Raw genomic sequence first — 23,109 nt, 5'->3', positions numbered from 1 at the left:
CAAATAGCCTTCCCTTGCTCTTGCTTGTCTCTATGCCCTTTTCCATTATTAATGTTTGCTTTACTCTTCCCCTTAATATCAATAACATAAATTCCAAAATCATGGTTATTTTCTTCATTATTTCCATCATACATCTATTCCTCACACTGTACTTTCTTGTCATGAACATATTTCCTCTCTCTGTTTGAAACTGTGTAGCATCTTGAAGTAAGGAAGCAGTAACCTTAATAAATCTAACCCTCAAGGGACAAGTTATAGTATCTAACCTCTACCTATGACTTCAATGCCCATTCCCTAATGGACCTCCCACAAAGAGGATGGCTACTTGAATGATTTACAGTGTTGGTACTCAAGCCATACTTACATAATTTACCTCTTTTTGCCCTCATTTACATTGAAGAGTGCACTTTATAAGTATGCAGAGATGCTTAATGTCACAAGCAACTACAATTAACACCAGAATTAAATCTAGAAGTGTCAGTTACTCATCTAACACAATGGAACAGTGCTGGTGCTTATATGGTTTACTTTTTCCTGCCCTCATGTAAACAGGAAGGTATGCTTTACTGGTATGTAGAGCTGCCTTAAGTCACAAAGAACTATACCTGGCACAGGGAAAGAATCCTTGAAAGTCAGTTATCCATGTAACACGATGGGGGAAGGTATGACCCTGCTGTATGTGCTTTGTATGCCCTAAGCAAAATGGTGATGTCTTTTGGGCACAACTGATAATGACAATTTAGATGATCAAATATCAGTTGTTGGAAAATTACCATTTTGGAATTCCACCTATTTGTGATAGAAATGAAAGTATGAATCATTCAAAAGACATCACGAACCACTGGTAAACAATTTCAACCAAATCCTAATCTAACAAAATTCGCTTGATATCTGAAATGGTAATATACCAAGTTGTCTGTGTATCAGCTACCTCTTGAAGAAGAAATGAAGATGAAAGTGTCACCAAACCACCAATGATCCGAGCAGATGTACAAGACTAGGGAAATACTTTCACAGCTTCAATATAGCCCATTAGGATTAAAAATTAAATCTTTATTACAAAGCTTTCAATGTTCCACTGCAATTAGAGACATTACATGTATTTACAAAACGTACAAGAGCACTAAAGTAACCACAATTGTACCCTAAAGTAAACATGAGGTGTGGCAAAGCTAAATGAAATTATCTAAACTCTGTTCTAAGAAGGAATATTACTGATACTAAACTCACAAAAGTTGCTTACATCTCTTTTGTTAGCTGATTCAATGAATCAATATATCTTTTATACCTATGGAGTTCAGACACCAGAAATATTGCAACTAAAACATTTTACTTTCTCAAAAATTTCATGGCCTTTTCATTTATCTTGAAACTCATAAAGGATTCCAATCTACTTTAAGCAATAAAAAATTCTGCTACTGGCTATGATAACAGCTCTTTACACTCTAATCTAATAATAATGCAGCCTTCTATCAGTATACATCTTAATAGGTTTTCTTGGATACATTTTTACAAAGTTTAGGATCGCTACAAGTTAACTACACTGAATTAGCCATGATATGTCAGGGATAAGTGGAGACCCTTTGGCTTTGGCCACCCCCTTGATGGGAGTTCCTGGACGGAACAGGCATCAAAGACAGACGTAGACAAAACCACCTAAAGAATCCATTCCTAATATTCATCAGATAGGATGGCATCCAATGGCAAATGCTTTTCAGAAAATGGGGTTAATATATCCAAATCATATTCTAAGACTATTCAATAGTCCCAATTTATATGGATTATAATTACCACTATGAATTTGGAATTCAATGTGGCAGTGTCATAAAATTCATATTCCACTGGAACGAAAAAGAGTATTGAGAAAAAAAAATCTTTCCTTTTCAACTTTTTACAAATTTCTAGTAGCGTATACCTCTGAACCCCTGGAAGAGTGTATGCCTTCAGCATGCACTAATGGGATGAAAAAAAAGTTGATTTCACTTGCACAAAAATTTTGAAAAACAGCTGCTTGTGTCTTGGTGAAGTGAAATTCTGTGAAGCTATGGATTTTCCTCCAGTTGAAGTTGAGGTATACATGTTGCTATTTGACATCCCACCATGCACAAGATGATCACACTGAGGTTACACCATACTGGAATGGGCTGAGTCTACTGGAAAGATGGCTGAGGAAGGCAATTGAAAAATTACACTATATTCACATCAAATATGTATGCAAGACTATAGTAAAAAAACATACAAGTATATGAGAATAAAAAAAAAATCAGAAACTAGACTCCTCATCAGTTCCACAAGCAATGCTTACACTTATTATCAAACGTTTGTAAACATTTTATAGTCTTTTTACAGTAACTAACTGCTTTTGAGATTTCTTTTTTATTTCTCGACTTATCAAATATGACTGCAATCATATATATCTGGGAAAATGTTGGATTAACTTACAAGACGGTAATACACTTACAAATATCAAAAGAACCTCTATAAACCTCACCTAGTTGCTGACATGATAGTATAAATATATCATTAAATTCTTCTAGGCATCGTATGGCTGCTAGCTGTTCGTAGATTGGGATAAATGTGACTATAAAACTAAAACTTACGATAAATCTTGACTACCAGGTAGATAGATGAAATTTTCAAAGGCTCTGTGTTTAACTTCAATGCCTACTCTTACCTTAATAACCACAATTGTTTTTCCTGATCTTCGCTGTAAAAATGGAACAGTGCTGAAATGAGTGGACTAGTACTATCGCCTTATTTATCTTTATTAATGATATATAATGATTCACATTATGCTCCACATGTTACTGTATCTGTAGAAAAATCATGGAATATAAGACCTTCATTAGCGCTGCGGAGTCATTGTAAACAATGTAATTAACGTTAATCTTATTATTTCTTACCTTTCCAATACAGGTCCTTTGCTGCCCACCCTTACTTAACTCAAGATCTGTCAAAGTTTAACAATGCAATCTAAATATCAAAGACTTTAAAATAATAATACCTCCAAACGCCAAAATGTTCAAACACTAACAACTCATCACATATATATAGTTTTCAGATTGGTTTACCATCCACTACATCATTAATCACATATTGTTGCTATGCTGAATTATACAATGGAAGTAGATAACTATACCCTCAACAAATAGAACTGTAGTCAACTAAAAGCTGGACTTAGCTGGTGAAGAAGTTGAAGGAGACAACCCTATAAATGCATTTCCTAGGAAGAATCAACATTTATTTAGCTCCTTCTACTTCATTTTGTCAACAAACAAAGTATAGTAAGAAGTCGTATTCAAGGGCAATCGTGATCAAACGCAATGCATATACACCAAAGAGATGTAACTACTTTATATTTTCTTTATGTTTGATATGATGTCATTTGGGCAATAAATGCCATTTACCATGTTACACCAAGATTGGAATACTTAAGAACTCATCACAGAAAATGGCAGAGATTTTCTACTGACAAAAAACGGTCTTAGTCTAGGGGTAACTATACCTAAAGCATGCATTTACAGTGGTGATTAGATTTTAGCATGTGTAAGCAGTAATAGCTAAATATATGATAATTTCAAATACTATAGTTCATTATGATGTACAGATTAATTCTATCACGGGTAATCTACAAATCTTGTCGCAGTCCCTGTAGTTCTTATTGAGGTAATATATGGAACAGCAAGGCATAGCCCGAAGCGGCAGAATGGGAAAATATTAAGTATAAAAATACACAAAAATTACGTATTGTGAAGCTTACAATGGCTTACTGCTTCTTTCATTATGATTATTTTTGACTCGCTTGGGCAAAGAAAACCTTTTTATCATTTCAATATTTTACAAAGCTAAAGCTAAGGAGACAACCCTCAGATCCCACCTTTAAGACTCTCTCTGGGGTCTAAATAACACTTAGTAATATGTATCAGTTTTACTCAACTGAGGCTCACAGAGCCAGATCCTCCGGGTAGAATTGTCAATAATGCTATTTAGCGCTCAGAACATAACCTTTACACTGAGATATGTGGATTTTCTCTCGTCTTTATTGCGGTGATTACACCCGCGTAGTTCCCTACTTACTGATCATCTATGATCGTCCAGTGGCTTCAGAAAACCTGACACAGCAACATGAGCTATTCTTCGACCCGTCTTTGACAGTGGCTGTGTATCAGAAGACAAACCCTGGTTGGTGGCAACATTATTAAATGGATTTTGCTTGTTGTCTTGCCTACTACATCACCATCATAGGTTGTTTGTGAGCACAAAACTGACAAGAACAAGTCATCGGGACGACTCAAATCATCTTTGCTATTCATTGCACTAACAATATCATTAAAACATAAACGTGATTTCATAAGTTACATCATATCTGAGCTGCTTTTCACTGGGTGAAAAGGTGAGATGGTCCATCCTGACAGAAGGGACCCACACACACATGTGCTAGTTCGTCCAGTCCCCAAACTACACAACACAAACAATTCGAAATTCACAATGTCAAAGGATGCTGAGGCGGGGTGCCTAGTAGGCTACCCGGATGCTGTCCTCAGTTTGTTTTTCTTCCTCCTGTGTGTGTGTGTGTGTGTGTGTGTGTGTGTGTGTGTGTGTGTATGTGTGTGTGTGTGTGTGTGTGTATGTGTGTGTGTGTGTTAGATTCTGATAAGTTCTGGTAATAAGCCTTCGCCACAGTGGATCAAAACCATAAACATGGTCGAGTGGTTTGAAAAACTATCTTAAGTTAGTGATTGATGAGTGTAAGAGGTGACCTTACTTATATGATGGCGCTCAGTTCTTCATTTGTAATACAAACACAAACTTGGATTTCATTACGTTATGTATCAATCCAACTTAATATATTGTTCAATATACATAACATTATATTCCTTTATAACAATTTTTGTTATAATGGCAAATTCATTAATTGGAAGGCTCAAAGGAATACTTCAGCATTATTGATATCATTTAGGAAATTTATGTTTTATATTATTATTGCAAATATGTGCCTCCATATTTGGTATAGTTTGTGTACCAGTTAGTCGTGATAAAACATTTGACAGTTTCAGTTTTTCAAAATTCCTTTACTAGTTGATGGCTCCCAGGACTACATGTGTTGACATCCTATTGTACCAGGATTGTGAGCTGCGTGATATCGACCAGTCCTAGTTGTAGTGAGGAAATGGTGAGTCCAGGACAAAAGTATCATACTCTATCACCATCATCATCATCACCATCATCATCACCATCATCATCATCATCATCACCATCATCATCATCATCATCATCATCATCGTCATCATCGTCATCATCATCTCACTTTATGAGACTGGTGTCAGGTGTTGTTAATCCTTTGCTGCTTCAAGATGTTCTTCGTCGAAGGTCATCACTCGTTTAGCAACCTTGTGTTTGGTCGTTTATATGTACATTCTTCTCTTGCTATTCCTCACTACTCGGTTTCTTTAGCTTCTAGTTACTCTTTTCATCCATGCTTTTTATGCTTCTAGTTACTCTTTTCATCCATGCTTTTATTATGTGACTTTCTCAGACTCAGTCTATGATTATTGTGATTATTCTGTCTTCGTCCATCATCTCTACCTTGTGACTCTCTATATGTCGTACAACATGATTTCTTACACAAATGTTAGGGCACACAGCGACCCCGTCCTTACCTCCTGTTTCTCTTCAGTTCTGCTTCTCCTTCCGACCATGTCTCGACCCTTCCTTCCTCTCCGCCAGCTTGGGTGCACCAGAGCATTGTGTGGTGGCCGCCTGCACCCTGGGGTAACATGAAATTAGAGCAGTTTACGAGCTCCAGGGAGGACGGTATAGTACGTGTTGCGCGGCCCCTGGGGTGCCTAAGTCCGGGCAGGTAAATTGCTCCCCTATACCTTGTACACCCCTGCTGGGTGGGTGTTTGGGTAGGTAAGCTGCTGGGTGGGTGTTTGGGTAGGTGAGCTGCTGGGTGGGTGTTTGGGTGGGTGGGTGAGTGGCTGCAAGCTTGGCTGTCTCTCTGCTGGCGGGTTGTCGGTTTGTCTGCATGTTTACATCTTCTTTTCACTCTCCCTTCTTGCCGATGTATATTTTGCTCTTACCTTCATTCTCATTGTTTCCATGTATACGTCATAATGTCGGGATTTTCTGTTACCTTTTTATTCACATTTCGTTATCTGTTGCTTTATTCTTTGTATTCAACACTCGTCTCGTCCAGGTACTTTCACCTCCTAACGTTACGTCAGCGGGTTTCTGATGTTTCCCCTGTGGCTTTACAATACATTGTCACTATATTCTTATTCATTTTCGAGGACTTTATCTACCGCAGAAGATTATAAGCAACAGTAAAGGACTTAAAGATCTGGAGAGATTGTACAAATATGGAAATAGAGGTCTTAGCGATGATATTCGTGATGACGGATATGGAGCTGTGTTTGTACCAATACATACGGGATGGTATGGCTTCAATGATTGTAATGGTGATATGCAACTCAGGGACGAGGGATTTCGGAAGGTAGGAGGTGAAGATGGCGAGGAAGTAGCTCAGCTCTTGATGATAACGGAGTGCCTGGACCAGTGAATGTTTGCTGGTCCAAAATTTGACATGACAGAGTAATTGGTTGTGTGAGGATTAGCTGGTCTGAGCCTTGATGTAACAGAGTGTTTGACAATGTGCGATAACTGGTTCAGGGCTTGGCATGGCAGAGTGTCTGGTTCCGTGTCTGCCGCAGCGAACAATAGTTTTGTTTGTCTGGTCCACTTGAGGGGTTGAGACGGGCATAATCCGTAGAGAGACTCCTGTATTATGTTGAACTGAACTTAAGGTCACTCAAGGTCTAACAAGGTGGGTTTGCAGACGGCAGAAGACACAGTTGCTGGAAAAATGTGAAATATATTTATTCCCAGAAGGCAGTGGTCAACATCTCTGCTGCTGTGAGTTTACAAGACAGTCAACCATCCAGTGGTATGAGCTTAGTTCCCAGTAAAACTCTCAAATTCTGTGAGACGTTTGTCAAGTGCTTTGTTCTTGTGACGTACGACAAGCATATCCCCTTTACTTGTGAGCTTAGGGAACCAAATTCCGCTTCCCTCCAATATTGCAGACTTACTACACAGATGATCCCTTCAATGTTGTGTCAGCTGGCGACACAACACGTCCCACTCCAGTCCCATTCTGTGCGGCCCCTCAGCACAGCGGCGGGCGGAATGCAGATGAAGACTGTGTCCACAGATAAACATTTCTACACACCCCTCAGACTCCAGTCTACACGATGGCACGACGGTACGACCCTTGACCACGACGGTACGTTCATTAAGCACGACGGTACGACCCTTGAGCACGACGGTGCAACCCTTGAGCACGAAGGTACGACCCTTGAGCACGAAGGTACGACACTCAAGCACGAGGGTATAACCTTTTGGATATAACGGCCTGGCCTTTGACCAAACCCTTCTAGGTTAAGGCGTAGGCCGGGCTATCATATACAAGGATGGTACCATCGTGCTCCAGGTTTGTACTGTTGTTCTCAAAGGCTTCAACTGGTTCTGTCTCTCATGCCAGTGGATCATAACGCACGACCAAACCACGTGAGAACACTGGAAACTTAACCATAAAGTAAAATACAAGCACATGACTGGCATCACAACATAAGACCACATATAACACCAACATTACCCTCAACCTGTGTTCACAACCTGAGGATACAAATTGTTTGTTCCTTCAGCAATTCATCATCAAGTATTACCAGTCATTCATTAAAGCATTTCACAGTGACTTCTCAAATTTGCTGACACTGTACCACAATTGTATCGTACTAAGAGATTGATTGGTTCCATGTTAGACAGAGGGAAAGAGAGAGAGAGAGAGAGAGAGAGAGAGAGAGAGAGAGAGAGAGAGAGAGAGAGAGAGAGAGAGAGAGAGATGTTTCTTGTCATCTAGATAATCATATCACTTCAAATATAACTCCACCAACGTTCTTCCCATTGACACCCGCAGTAAAGTTTTGATTTATAGAGGCTTGCCTCCTCGACACCCTCATCTCAGCGGCGCTCCTGCTGGGCACGACGTGTGTGTGTGTGTGTGTGTGTGTGTGTGTGTGTGTGTCCTGAGGAACAATACCTGAGCCTTAGCCATAACCTCACATTATAATCTCATTTTCAGAACTTTTCTTCTCGACCAGTAGTTTCCTACCCTCATAACACCTAAGTCGTTCCAAAATCAGCAAAAGTTTTCCATTGCATTACGTGACCCAAGTGCCCACCCGAGCTCTGCCTTAGGTCATGGAGTTTGTCGTCAAATTGTCTGTTACATCTTGAGAGGAGAGGTTACCTGCCCGCTCACAGTATGGGTCACACTCCAAACATTCCGCTGCAGATCTTCCTTCCCTCACTCACAACTTGCACTCTGCTCTTGACAACTTTGTCGAATCTTTTCTTGTTGCTCGGGATATCCCCAAGACCCCTCGACAAAGTTTGACATCAGGGTTCTCTTCAAGTTTCCTTCGTATGGCCTTAAAACTTTTCTCATCTCCCGAATTTCCTTCTGGTTATCCAGGTGCGACCTTTATCAGGTACGGGACCTGCCGCTCTCCACCGTCTTTTTCCATCGGTGTTGAAGTGTCTCGGGTCCTTGTTGTTGTCTCTCCGCTCTTTCTTTTGCGTATTGTTAACCTTTTCCATACTTCCACCATGCACGAAGGCTCGAACATAGCCGACAGATCAAAAGATGAGGAGTAACTTCAGAAATTGAATCCTTTCCCTTGAGAGACCCAGCGTCCATAGACAACAAATCGTGCGAGGGTTGCGCCATATGGATGATCAAAGAAAATGATTTCACAAAGTGTAACAGAAAATGAGCGCTGGGGTAACTTAAGTAAATGGTGTATAAGGTTACATGCAGGATAATCATAGTTCTACAAATACGTTAAGAAAAAGGAAAAAATAAAGATACTCTAGCCTCATTATTTGAATTAAGAAACATCATCATTATGCTGCAGCAAAACTGTATGCATTAACTGTATCTTATATTCTAGTACACAAAAACGAATCAAGATAAGTCCGAAAGTCAAACCCAAACATAACTTATGCACAAAATACCTGATGTACGGTTCGAGAAGGACTTAGGTGACACTGAGTCGTACAACGAGGGTCTTCTGCCACCAACCACATCGTCAGGTGCACGGAACCAATCTTGTTGTGAGCATGTGTGAAGCTGAAGCAGTAGTGACTGGCGTTGTGTTTGCCTGCCTCTGACCGAAGTGATCGACCCCACGAATGAAGCTCGCGATGAAACACTGAACAAATCACTCGAACCGTGTACGGCAGTGGGAGGGTGGAGTCTTTACTGCATGTCAACTGTCACCTATTTTCGTCAAAAGTTCCCTCTCTTAGCTATTCATCCTTATGAAAGCCACGTCCTTCATATATTTAATTGTTTGTAACTTTGTAAACGTGCGTTCCAGTCTCCCATGTAATCCAGCCAGAAGCTTTCTGTCCTGCTAGTGAAGCAGGTCTCATTTCCAGCCTTTTAACAGCTCGTTAGTTGTTCGGTATCGTGTCTTTCCTTCGCCGTGTTACTACAGTAGTTGGTCTTGTCAGGAGAGTGATTCCTTCACTCCATTTCTGTGACCCCAGAATCTACTTCAGGTTTCCCAGAGTATAACTCCAGAAATGACTTCAGATCTCCACACATGTGACCCCCAAAGCTGTATCATGTCTTCACCGCCTCTTTCCAGAAGTATTCAGATCCCAGATATTCCTACATTCTTCTCCTTTCAAACTTTATTCGTCGCACCGTCCGTCAGTGGAACACCTTTTCGTGAACGTTTTTTTCTTTTCTACATTATAACCATCATTGTTTTGGTTGCAGACTATACACACACTCGTCATCTTCAAGGAAAGATGATCCTATGATTGGCGAACGATGATCATGTATATGAGATGATGAGGACACATTACATCGTGGTAAACTGGAGGAACCTTCTGAACGGGAAGTTTCACAAGGGGAAGGTGACCATCCCTTCACTAGTGACTGGTGGAGGTCCAGTGGTTAGCTGGACGATATTATTACGGGAGAAAGTCATTGATTTCATCTGTATTCTGCTGCTTCTGATACATACATTCTCCTCATATTTACATACATCACTCTAGTTCACGAAGAAAAGTGTAGAAGTAAGAGATAGTGTGTGTGTGTATATGTGTGTGTGTGTGTGTGTGGACATCGTCACTAGCACTTCCCGGGGTATATTCACGTGAGGCTCACTAAATCTTGGCTTCGTTAAGGAAATTTATCTTTTATTCTTGTATGTTCCAGAAGGACATGGCAGAGGCGCTCTGGTGCACATACACAGGAGGCTCACAGTATATAACCGGATGTGATACATAGAAAGCACTTTGTAAGACTCCTCTCCTCTTTGCGCACCAGACTGCAAACTGAATAGCACTCCACAACTTTGATTTATGATTTTTGGAATTTCTCCACCCAGCCTGACCTTGCTGGTGTGACCAATAAAGATGTAAAGGTCACGTCAACAGACAGACACACGGACGGTCCTCCGCGTCCTGCCTCTGGCGGATCGTGTGGGACGTCCTCCCACTTAAAATTTTGTGTCACATGTTCTATATCTCATCTGTCTTGATAACAACACACGTCACAATTTTCAAAATTTGAAATTACTTACATGTTATGTGACCAACTCTAACAAACCGTTCAAAAATATATGAAACGTTAATGGAACATTGATGTAGATGGATGTAAAATTCATAAAACAAATTTTCTTTTGACTTTGCCTACCGTCACGTAACTGGTGCGTCTCAGCTGGCGTTCCAATACTCCGCCAAGATGAGATGAATATCCAATCTTTTTCGGAGACTGGCGAGGTTGACGTTGACTGAGGAAGGAAATAAATAATCCAAAAATTTTGCCCACGTATGTTTTGCATCAGAGTTTAGCGGGATGGGATTTGAGAATCATTATATTATCCGAGAATATTCCATAAAATGACGTTTCCCTTCTCGAAATCCATATTTTGAGAAGCTGGGCCTAGGAGACTAGATGGAGGCGCTGAGGTACAGAATGGTCACCTTGACGAGTGTGGTCCGTCCGGTACTGCAAAAAAAGATGGTCAGAAAGCAAGTGGATGATTACCTGCAGAGACGAAGCTATCTGGGAGAGAGATAGAGACAGTACGGTGTTAAGGCAAGGACATCATGCATTGCGAACCTCAAAGATTTCTACGAAAGAGTGAGCTCTGTTGTAGAGACAAGAGAAGGCTGGCTGGATGGTCTATACAGACTTTGAACAGCCAGAAAACACTCGACGCTGTACCACACAGGAGGCTGGCGAAGAAACTGGATCTTCAAGCAGGAATAACAGGGAAGGTTTGGCCACCACAGTGACGTAAGGCACTGCATGAACCACCCCGGAAAGTTATGTCTCGACGTCTCAAAAAATGACGTAGGAAATTCTGGGTTATTTAAGGTCAGGTCAGAGGTCGCGGGGAAGTTTGGGAATACCAAAATATTTGCGAAATACTTGATACCTGGTAGTGTTCAACCTCTCCTTCTTTTTCGTTTTATAGTGTGTACAGTATTGTGCTTGCTACAGACTTAGGTCAGAATACTGATGAAATTTTAATTTTTGTTTGAAAATGTTCTGTGGTACGCGAGGTTGTTCACAGTTTTGTTGATGTGGCTCAAACGATTTTCAACCTTCTTTACAAATGATTCTGAATTTTCTTTTTTTACAGATAATTTCAACCGATTTACAAATCATTTTCAAACGTCTTTACATAATATTCTTAACCTTCTTTAAAGTTAGTCATCCGGAACGTCAAAGCCAGCACCTCGCCCGTGATGTCCTCAGACATCAGTCCTGCTACACAGCACATTAAGCCAGGCACAAACACCCTAACAAGGAGGACCGAGCCAGCTGTGGGCCAGCCTTTTGAGAAGACTTTAATGATGTCTCAAAAAATAAACAGGGAACAGAAACCATTTTCTTTGGAATACTTTACCTCTATCTCTCAAAAGAAATTTAAAAAGAATCCTTTTTTTCAGTCATTGTAAAATGGATGTCAGGAATACTGGTTAAAAAAAAAAAACGTATAGAAGTACATGAGAAGTATGGCCAACAGGAGGATTGATTGTGTATGACAGGGTTGTATGGAGGAGAGCAGTTCTAAGTCCCTATCATGTACATGTAGAGACGGGATAGAGAAGCAGAAATAGTGATATAGAATAAATGCTTTCCCGATGTCCTTCAGTTATAGAACTGATGTGGGTGGGTGCAGTGAAGCTCTCGATGGTGAAGGAAGGTCTTAGTAGGTGAGGAGCGAGAAGGCGTACCTAAGGTTATGATGAATAAGTGGGTAACTGATGAATAAGAAATTAGCAGTGAGGCTCATGTTCCCCCTAGAGGTCTAGAGCTCCAGGCCGGTGTGGGGTTGTGGTTACCAGTGACTAAAACCATCAGCAGTGAAGGTGAGGATTGTTGTATACAACATGGTGGATGTTAAGCAAGGACTCGGATTTTCATATCATCAGTGATACAAACTTTTATGAAATGTCAAACATAAACATAACGAGAATCATACTTTGTTGAGGGCTATGCTGGTCAGCTTGAGGCAGAATCCTTGCTGCTCAAGCTTAACTGAGGCAGACAATAACGCACCAGCTACTCAAGCTTTCCTGAGGCAGACCTGACGCACAAACTGCTCAAATCAAGCTCGCCAATAAATGCATGTGCCACTCGAGCCGGCCACTGAACACATGTTGCTGCTCAAGTTGGTCAACGAACATGTCTGCAGCTCAACTTACCTACAGTTTCTCCTCCACCTCGACCATGTAACGCAGGGCAGAATGTGAAACTGATTTAGTGTGAATGTCCTACGTTGTAGTGTAGCTGGTGTTGGCTTCTGGTAGACCCGTTGTTATCTGGGAGGACTCAGATGGGCAGTGAGTTATGTGGCATTGCTTGGCGGACTCACTGCTGTCGCGGGGGACCGAGTTAGGGAAACCTATCGTCGTCGACCTGTGCAGTCAAGTGAACAAGACACGACTCTGATAAAGGGTCGTAACGCTAGGGAAAGGAGACTGGATTAATGATAGGCATTCTGATCGCATCATCTCTTAGGTATTATCACGACGTTGACATTACTGTGTTGGTAATATATTGTTTAATGTAACTTCTATTTCTCTTGTGTTTTCATCAGCTACTCATGCTTAACTTTTTCCAGCTTTCTTATGTATCTATATCTAAATCGACATCTATCTATCCATTCATCTATCTGAATATATATATATATATATATATATATATATATATATAAATATATATATATATATATATATATATATATATATATATATATATATATATATATATATATATATATACATATATATATATTATATATATATATATATATATATATATATATATATATATATATATATATATATATATATATATATATATATATATATATATATATATATATATATATATATATATATATATATATATATATATATATATATATATATATATATATATATATATATATATATATATATATATATATATATATATATATATATATATATATATATATATATATATTCTGCAAGTGCTACTTGAAATTAAGTCTTTCACTTGGATTTCCAGCAAAAAGTGCAAAGTGTGTTTATATAGTAAGCAGTTTGCTGCCACACGAGGCCTCTCTTGTCTCTTTAAACTTCAGCTTCACTTTCCAGAAAATAACGAGTCTTCAGTGCAACAAGTATGTCTGTTTTCCATTAACTGTGTAGCGTAAAATGCTGTTCTAAGAAACATTTTCACATACTCTTTCCAAGTCTTTCAAATCTCACAAATTGGGATATTGCTGTACTTTAGAAATGTGTATGTGTGTGTGTGTGTGTGTGTGTGTGTGTGTGTGTGTGTGTGTTAATAGATGAAGTATGAGAACAACGCAGGCTGTAGACTACTCAGATAATGGTATGACTGGAACTCTCTGTAGACAAGAGAGCATCGCGTCTAATTTTCGTTATGTGACGTATGCGATAACTACAATACTTTGTGTGAGTTTCTTCCGTCTTGATTACATGAAGCAGATGAGACTGGAATGTGGCTTTACTACCTGGAAGTCATATAGCGTCGTAGTAATAGCTTCCTGACTGCATGGAAATGATACAGACACGCAGTTAACACAATGAAAAGAACGTATTTACTTGGTCAAATGATAAACTGACGTTCTTCGCAGTTGCCTGATGGCTGGACACTGTATAATCTGATTCAACAAGAACACCATGACCATAACGGAAGCAGCCAGCAGACTGTATCACGTTACAGAATACAGTCATATGAAACCTGGAAACATGATTCGAACCCGGTCGTACAGGGTGTGACAGTTAGACCACACAAGGATGTTGAGGAATGTTTATGTGTAGCTTGTCATTTCTTAAACTTGGAACGTATGGGAGGGAGAGATGACAGGAGATGTGATGGTCCAGCTTGAGGTTTTCTGGAATCTTAAATTTAACCTTGAGAGAAAGATGTTAGGAAAGCAGAAGGCATCTCCCCTTCCACCTCTTCTGGCTCAACTCTGCAGCTGGTATAAGAACTAAAATAATGATAATACTAATAATAGAAAAAAAGGAATGGGAGAAACACCATGTAGTGTGTAGATGTATACTACCGTGGAAGTTATAGAGGAAAGTGTGAATGAGAAAAGTTATCTGTTCCAAATCATAGCAGCCTCGCTGTGGTGGAGTCGGAAAAAGTAGAATTGTAATCATAATTGTTTACCAATAACAGATATCAAGATACCTTTCCATCATTCTAGAAATTCGGGTGACGACATAATGGATAAAGGGTAATAGATTCGGGGAAATGTTTGTTTGGAACCAGATGAAACATATAAGACCTGGATGATGATGGACACTGTGGCAGTGCAGGTAACTGTATTGTTAACCTTCAGCTGCCTGCCTGACTGACTGGCCCAGGGACTGGTCCACTTACTGTACACTCTCCTGTGTTGTGAGGTCTGGACACAACACTGCAGGGACTGGTGTGGTGTTGTAGGGTCAGGATATAGTACTGGAGGAGATAGTGTGGTGTTGTGGAGTCAGGACACAGTATGAATAAAGAAAAGGAAATATGAAAGAAGTAAAGAAAGAGTGTGTATTAGGTGACATTTGGAGACTAAAGTTAATGTGAAATGAAGATAAAAGGGGAAAATCTCTCTCTCTCTCTCTCTCTCTCTCTCTCTCTCTCTCTCTCTCTCTCTCTCTCTCTCTCTCGAGAATGCTTTCCCATTGTTATGAAGATTGCCACCAGTAATACCCTTCCTCCTTTGTCTTCATGCCAACACCGTCCTCCTGCCAACACCGTCCTCCTGCCAACACCGTCCTCTAGTACTGATAATCTTACCATTAGTTGTTGATTCATTCCTGCGGGTTTATACAGGGGAAGTAATAGTGTCTTGGTTGTGATGTTGAGATGGTTCATGGCTGGCAGGCTGGCTGGGGTGCCTCCCTCACAGTTCAGGATCTTAACACAGTAGATACTGATGAATCATAAAACCAGTAACGGTCTAAGTATTCTGCTGGGTAAAGACGGCTTCGTAATGTATTTCTTACATCCATATTTAATGATACTGATGAACCACTGATGGTGAGTGGCCTAGAAATGTCAATAGGTCATAGTAATGTTACAGATACGCAGCTTTGGTTCACATGAAACAAATGAAGGCTGAAGGATCCATCTGCCATCTATTACTTGGCACACAAGGAATTCCACCCAATATGCCTCACCAGTTGACCCTGACAATATCATATACAGCAACTAATTGGCAACTGCGCTTGTGTGTGGGTATAAAGTCCAGTCATCAGTTGATGGAGCCAGACAACTCTGACCAGTGGTGGAGGAGAAGCACGATGACTCTTCTAGCCATAAGTAAGGAGCAACTGACCCGTATCTTTCCATACATCTGTGCAAATATATAGTTACACACACACCCATATATATGTATATATATATATATATATATATATATATATATATATATATATATATATATATATATATATATATATATATATATATATATATATATATATATATATATATATATATATATATATATATATGTATATATATATATATACATTTTAAAGCTGTAGGATTTTCTTTGTCCAGGAATGTTTAGGAGGATATCTTGTTTTCCCACAGTGTTCAGGAGCACGATACGTTTCTCCACATTGTTCAGTAACATATCTTGTTCCCTCACAGGTACTTTGCTGGCGATGGCCACAGCCCAAACGCTCCTGACTCAACCAGCAAATTTGGTTCTTAGAAGAAATCAGAATAAAGCCATCTTGACGTTCAACCAGCAGCAGGTCCTCAAGTCTGCCTCCTTCCCCAGCCAAGGCAGCCGTTCCCACCAGCGATACAGTGGCTCCCAGCAGATCTCCCTTCATGGACCTACAGACTCCCAGCGAAGTTCTTTTGGTTCTCAGCAAACACTTACCGGTTCACAGCTGGGAACCAATAGTTTCCACAAGGGTTCCAGTGGCTCTCAGTTAGGATTCGCAAGCTTCCAGCAGAAACTTAATGATTTCCATCAAGGGTTCGGAGAGTCTCGGCGACAATCCTCAAGCTCCCACCAGAGATCTAACGAATTCCAGCAAGATTCCAGTGGTCCCCAACGAAAGCTCACCAGTTCTTCTTATCAGATAAGTGGTAGAACCCAACAAAGTTCCAGTAGCTCTCAGCCTGGACTCCAGAGCCCTCAACAGAGACCTACTGCTTTTCAGCAAGGTTCCAGCCTCTCCCAGCATGAATTAACCAGATCTCAGAAAGGTTTTGGTAACTCTCAGGAAAGTTTCAGTGCCTTTCAGCCAGAGTCTGCAAGCTCCCAACAGGGGCTGCGCGGGTTCCAGCAAATTTCCAGAGACTCTCAACAAGAATTCTCAAGCTACCGACAGAAGCCCGTTGACGTCCAGCAAAGTTCCAGCGGTTCTCATTCAGGATTTACCAGCCCACAACGGAGAAATGGCAACCTTCAACAAGTTTCCAGTGCCTCCCAGCAAGAAGTCACTGGCGAGCATAAAAAAGTTGGTAGCTCCCCGCAAAGTTCCAGTGGTTCTCAACCAGGACTCGCCAGCTCCCAGCAGAGATATAGAACCTCCAAGCAAAGTTCCACTGTTTCTCCTTCAGAAATTACTAGCTCCCAGCAGAGACCTGGAACGTCTCAACGAAGCTCCATTGGTTCTCAACCAGGATTCACCATCTCCCAGCAGAAACTTGAAACCTCCCAGCAACGTTCTCGTGGTTCTCCACCAGAGCTCACCAGCTTTCAGCGGAAAACCTCCCAACAGAGTTCCAGTGGTTCTCAACCAGGATTCACCAGCTCCCAGAAGGGGTTTGATATCTTCCGACAAGGTTCCACTGGTTCTCAACCAGGATTCACAAGCTCCCAGCAAGGGTCTTCGCAAGAATCTTCCACGTCCCACCAGAGGCCCGGAAGCTTCCAGCAAGGTTTCACTGCTATTCAGGAAGACATCAACAGCTTCAAGCAGCTTCCTGGTAGCCCTCATCAAGGATCCGATGGATCACAGCAACAATTGACTATAACCCAGCAGAGACCTAGAGAATCCCAGCAAGGCTTCAGTGTTTCTCAGGTAGCATCTCTCACCTCTCAGCAGGGGCGGGTCAACCTCCAGCAAGGTTCCACTGGTTTCGAGAGAAAATCTACCAGCTCCCAGGAGAAACCTAGAAGCTCCCAACAAAGTTTCATTGGTTCTCAACATGGACTCACCAGATCCCAGCCGAAATTGGGTAATTTCCAGAAAATCGACAGCAGCTCTCAGCAAGTATTCGCCGATAATCAGAGAGAGTCCAGCAGACCTTTGGAAGTGTCAGAAGCATCTGAAGCAATACTTGGAGTAAACCAACAGACTTCTTATAATTCACAGCGACGTCCTGCCACATCTAAGGAAGATTTCGGTGAAAATCAGCAACTCCCCAGAAGAATCTCACAGACTTCAGCAGGGTCTCAGCAAGGAAATACTTTCCAGCAAGCTGGTAGTACAGTCCAGTCCAACAACCAGAGGGAAGACAGCTCGCAACAGGGTTTTGCAGAATTCCAGTCACGCGATGGACAGACGTCTGTGGACCAATTCCAGCAGGACAGCAGGAGACAGCCTTATCGGGGAAGCCGCCCCCGGACCTCAGTTGATCTTCAGCTTGGCAGTAACCCGCTGCTACACTCAGGAAAGTATTATTTCGGTGAGAACCTGGACCAAGTGAGTGGCGTGTTTGAGCCGCTGAACCTTCCCTCCGGCGCCACGCTCCTGCTGGGGGACATCTCCACTTCCTTCAGCTGTGTGAACGAGCCTTACGGGTACTACGCCGACCAACAGAACTCCTGCAGAATCTTCCACGTGTGCTACCCTGCGCTCTTCTCCAACGGCCGCGTCGAAACCTACCAATACAGGTAATGACACCTTCCATTACAGGCGAGTAACTTGTAGATACCTACATTACAGGTGAGTGCCTGATGACGCCTATCATTGCAGGTGGTTACAGTGCCATCTTCACCATTTAGTGTCTTTTCACATGGCTCTAATAAAAGAGACATATTCTCAACATCTCAGTTAGGAATATCCCACTTTAAATTTGCTTATATATGTGTTCTGTATCTCCTCAGCTTCATGTGTGGTGAGGGGTCGGTGTTCGACCAGAAGGAGATGACCTGCGTCCAGGCGAGGGATGCCATCCCCTGCAGCGCCTCCTCTCATTACTACTTCAGGAACGCCCAGTTTGGACTGCCACAGGAGCGGACTGCACACTGGACAACTACTTAAGACTGCTTTTGAGAATGTATATAGGGTATTAGACTGGACTAATATTTGTTTTACCAGTGGAAGTTCTTGGCGCATAGACTGTTGTATTGCTGAAGACCCGTGTTTGTGTCAGTGATAAGCAAATAAAGGTATTCACTTTCTTCCTTCGACTATCATTTCTCCAACAAGTACAAGGACAAGTTACAGGTCGTAGGTCTTCAGAGGTGAGTCAGGGGGAGCCCGAGGCTGTGACTGGGGTCATGACAACAGCTCCTGCACTCTTCCATTCATGACGAGTTAAAAAACAGTCAGACGCAACCCATCCTTTGTTTAGTGACCCACCAGCTGCTGTTTTTTCTTCTTTTTTTTTGGTTATTCTGGGATATCTGGTTGCTCGTTAGTGGCGGAGCAGCAACAGTTTTTGTGCAAGCGAGGGACGTGGGTTCTGGTGCTGCCTAGGGCGGCATGCGTCATGCTGAATGGAGAGTTTAGTTTGCTTCACCTGACGGACGCCCAGGCCGACCAACCCTCTGGCTGGGGCGTAAAACGATTGATGTTTTTCGAACTGATGCAAAAATCAGCGTACGTATTAACATGACAGATATATTAGTCAAATACTCACTGCAAGAGATAATGCAACAGTCTTCAGTACTATATGAGGACAGTGTATTTAGAAATATCTTGAACAAGGACGTAGCCAGGTACAAGGTAATGGTGTGGAAAACGACAATACCTCAGCGTTATCCGCAGACTTTACTAGTACTTGGATGTAGCCTTTATCATCCTTGACTGTCACCACACAGGGAGCCTGGTTCTCTTGTCTGCCCTAATCCATACCTTAAGAAACCCTAATCTTATACAAAGGAATTCAAACTCTTACCAGAAATTACTTGATGTCCTCTGACATCTATCCTTTATTTACTGGGAGGCACTGGAACCTTGGCAGAAGTGTCCAGATCTATGCTGGAATCTTGGGTATTCTTGCAGGGAGTTACTGGAACCTTGTTGCAATCCCTCAGTTTCCAGCTGGGTGCTGGTAGGTCTGGACTCGTAACCTCTGGCATCTTCCTAGGAGCTGCCAAGTTTCTGATTATGAACTAATGAATTCTTGCTGAGAGTCACAGGAGCCTTTGTGGAAACTCCTGTAATCCAAATATACAAGAGCTTGCTGGGAACCACACCGACCTTTCTTGGAAGTTTGCAAGGTTTTACTGGGACGTCTTGTTGGGGCTACTGGAACTCTGTTGTGAAAGGCCGCCTTGTTTGGAAGAAGAGAGTAGCTGGAGGGCCTCCTGGCTGAGTGCAAGACGACCTTGTTATGTTTTCGGCTGAGACTCAAGTTTGCTTGTTGGTCCAGGAATGTCTGGGCTGTAGCTGCCGACAGTACGATAACTACTGGAGAACAAGATATGCTCCTGAACACTGTGAAGGAACAACAAATACACCTGAACACTGTGAAGGAAGAAAAACTACTGAGAATCTTTTGTTTCCATATGCTGCTGAAGACCAAATTAAAATCTTAGATAAGAAACATTTCCTGAGAAGCATGTAAGATTGCATGCAGTTATCTGGATGTTTGAATAACGCAGGACTTCTCTGGCAGGCAGTATGTATAATGTATGCTAATCCTTGCATCAATCACGATTCGTAGGAATCATTGACGCAGTTTTGTGTATTAGTTCACATCCATTAAATAGTATTTATCTTAAGATTTAGGAAGATATTCACATGAATAATAGATATGTCTCATACAGGAAGGTGATCGGTAAGTATCCTAAAGTCAGCAGCTCTATTGAAAAGAGTGAGTAATGTTCTACATCCGTCCGTATATGACCAGAGAAATTATCTGTAGTGTACAGGTGTCACCAGGCCAGGTGCGTCGTCCTGTGTATCCTGGGAGAGAGATTTCCGTTGACCATGACCTGTCGTGACGTGATAGAGAGCCTGTGACGTAGCCCATGACCTGCCTTGACCTGGAAAAGAGCCAGAGGACGGCCGCTGGTCCCTGCCATTCCTGGTGTACAACAAGGTCTCCCGTGATCACTGTACCATCTGGGTCATGATGGGTATTACCGACGGTCGTGCTCGGTGTTTAACGAGCGTCATGTTGGATATACAGCCGGGGGTCGTGGTGGGTGGGTCACCCTACACCTCACCTTTATATCAAGACCAAGTTAGCAGCAACCGTGGGAGTCTGGGAAAACTTTCTAATGAAATAAGTTTTTCCAACTTGTTCACTGGAACTTAATTAGCGATACCCTTCTCCTCCGGCAGTGCCAGGTGTATATGGCACAGCCACAGTGCCAGGTATATCCTGATCCTTACAGTGCCAGGTGAGGTGGGTGATTTCTAGTAGTATGTGAGGTGTGGAAGTGTGTGGCAGGGTATGGCTCACCATGATACCTCATACAGGGACTAGACACAAGTATCAGCTGACCCCATACTTCCTATATCATGCTACTCACTATATACCAGTGTTGTAACAGCTACACTTCCTACTTCATATTTTTCTCGCCTGGACCAGACACGAGCATGTCCAGAGACACAAGTCTTGTCTGATTCTAGTCATATTGAGGTCTAAGTGCCAGTATGTTCACATCTACCCTAGCCCTACCTTAACTCATTCTGGTCACACTAGAACCAGACACACGTATGCTCACACCCACACTCCTTCCTTCACCTTCTTTATACTACGACCAGACACGAATGAAAACGTCTATCCTTCCCCAGCATTTGCCTGATTATCATCTTTTTTCTTTCTTTATTCCTTCACCCGAATTTGCTTTGAGCAGGACAAGTATTGCCCTCGTCATGTCCGTCACTAGAGGTAAAATACTCCCGTAAGCTGGTATCATAATCCATCAAAGTCTACCAGTTTCAAGTCTGGCATTATAAACATTTCCTTCGTCTTCACCCTTGATATTACTGCAAATTGGATTGACCTAATGATCACTTTTGCCATTCTCACCCCTTATCTCAATATTGGTAATTGATTTACTTTGTTTGACCCAACAAGATCCACGAAATCATATAGTATATTCCACCACTGCCAGTGTTACCAACTATCATTCATTTCCTGGAGTTTCTCTTGTGATTCAGGTGTGCCAAGGTTCAGTCTCGACCCCAGTTGTATTAGTCAACCTTACATGACCTGGGTTGACCTGAGGTGCCCACCTGACCCAGGAAGCTCTCTTGGCCCTACTGTAGGTACACACACACACACACACACACACACACACACACACACACACCAAAGTATTACCAAAGAAAATGGGGGCGTCATTCCACTCTATCTTGTCTCGCTGATAAACGCATATTGAATTCTGAACACATTTCTAAATCCAGGACGTACGATGGCGCTTCCTCTGTAACATTGGAAGGAAGTAAAGGGAAGCTCTGGCCACCACTAGAGGTAGTAAGGTGCGTCATTATACCTCAGCCTCTCTGGCCAGCCACCACCAGCGACCACAGTGTGTGGAGAGGAGCAAGATGACTCGTCACAGTAACAAGGAAAAACGTTTGATGAGTCGGTCTTGATGTGGCTGCTGAGCCCCGCCCCTGGTGGACAGTCTGGACAGACGCTCTGCCCAAAGTGGACAGCTTGCCCTAGTCGTGGGCAGAACAATTACTGCTTCAAACAGTTTAGTGGCCTGGCGTGAAGCTGTCCATCCTCTTTGGCAATATTTCAGACACGAGCCTCACTGGCAACACTGCAAGCATGATCCTCACAATATGTGAAATTATTCATGATTTCATTTCAGGTTTTTGTAAAGTTAACTGGACCAGGTAATCTACTACTGACTGTATCATCCATCGTCCTCACCTAGAGAGTCCATAGACAAGTTACACTAACCTGTTGTACACAACGTGGTTGGTTATGGTGTTGTGGTGGTGTTGAACGTCGTGTTGTTGATTCCTGGAAGACAGTGAAGATATACGCTTGTGTTTCTTCTTATCTTCAACTTGTGAGAGCCAGTGAGAGCTGCTAGAGGGACGCACTCGGCTGACCAGAACAGTTTAAAGTATCAAGAGGAGGCAGTTGTCTGGGGAAGGGGTTCGGGGAGAGAAGACCCTTGTGAATACAGGAACGGTGACGAGGTTGTGTCTGGCCTCTGTGTCTGGCCTCTGGGTCGCCTCAGACCCTGGACAACTGCAGGGCCGCGGAACACCTCTGGCCAACGGGCCACCCTGGGCCTGGGGATCCCCTTACAGCCGTGGGCCACCTCAGGCCCGTGGGCCGTCCCACGCCTGGGGCCAGGGCTCACTTTTCATAAATATTGG

The 23,109-nt window shown here is 42.1% G+C and overlaps 1 protein-coding gene and 1 long non-coding RNA gene across 2 annotated transcripts; one reads left to right on the top strand and one right to left on the bottom strand.

The window, feature by feature from the left end:
- Positions 1-406: 406 nt before the first annotated feature.
- Positions 407-9,222, bottom strand: LOC139759824 (uncharacterized). The gene is made up of 2 exons (XR_011715159.1): positions 9,079-9,222; positions 407-2,165 (listed from the first exon to the last, which is right to left on the bottom strand). It is a non-coding gene; the product is annotated as an uncharacterized lncRNA (long non-coding RNA).
- A 6,659-nt stretch (positions 9,223-15,881) lies between these two features.
- Positions 15,882-18,983, top strand: LOC139760024 (uncharacterized). The gene is made up of 3 exons (XM_071682761.1): positions 15,882-15,937; positions 16,274-18,479; positions 18,693-18,983. The coding sequence occupies exons 1-3, from the start codon at positions 15,919-15,921 to the stop codon at positions 18,847-18,849; spliced, it is 2,382 nt and encodes a 793-aa protein (XP_071538862.1). The 5' UTR covers positions 15,882-15,918; the 3' UTR covers positions 18,850-18,983.
- Positions 18,984-23,109: the final 4,126 nt, after the last annotated feature.

The sequence above is a fragment of the Panulirus ornatus genome, chromosome 34, assembly GCF_036320965.1.
Source record: "Panulirus ornatus isolate Po-2019 chromosome 34, ASM3632096v1, whole genome shotgun sequence".
Taxonomy (NCBI): domain Eukaryota; kingdom Metazoa; phylum Arthropoda; class Malacostraca; order Decapoda; family Palinuridae; genus Panulirus; species Panulirus ornatus.
This window is presented reverse-complemented; position numbering and strand designations above follow the sequence as displayed.

Bases quoted from the DNA above. Each gene is read 5' to 3' on its own strand.
- LOC139760024 (XM_071682761.1), top strand. The intron at 18,480-18,692 runs GTAATGACACCT...GTATCTCCTCAG, and splicing joins GTCGAAACCTACCAATACAG to CTTCATGTGTGGTGAGGGGT.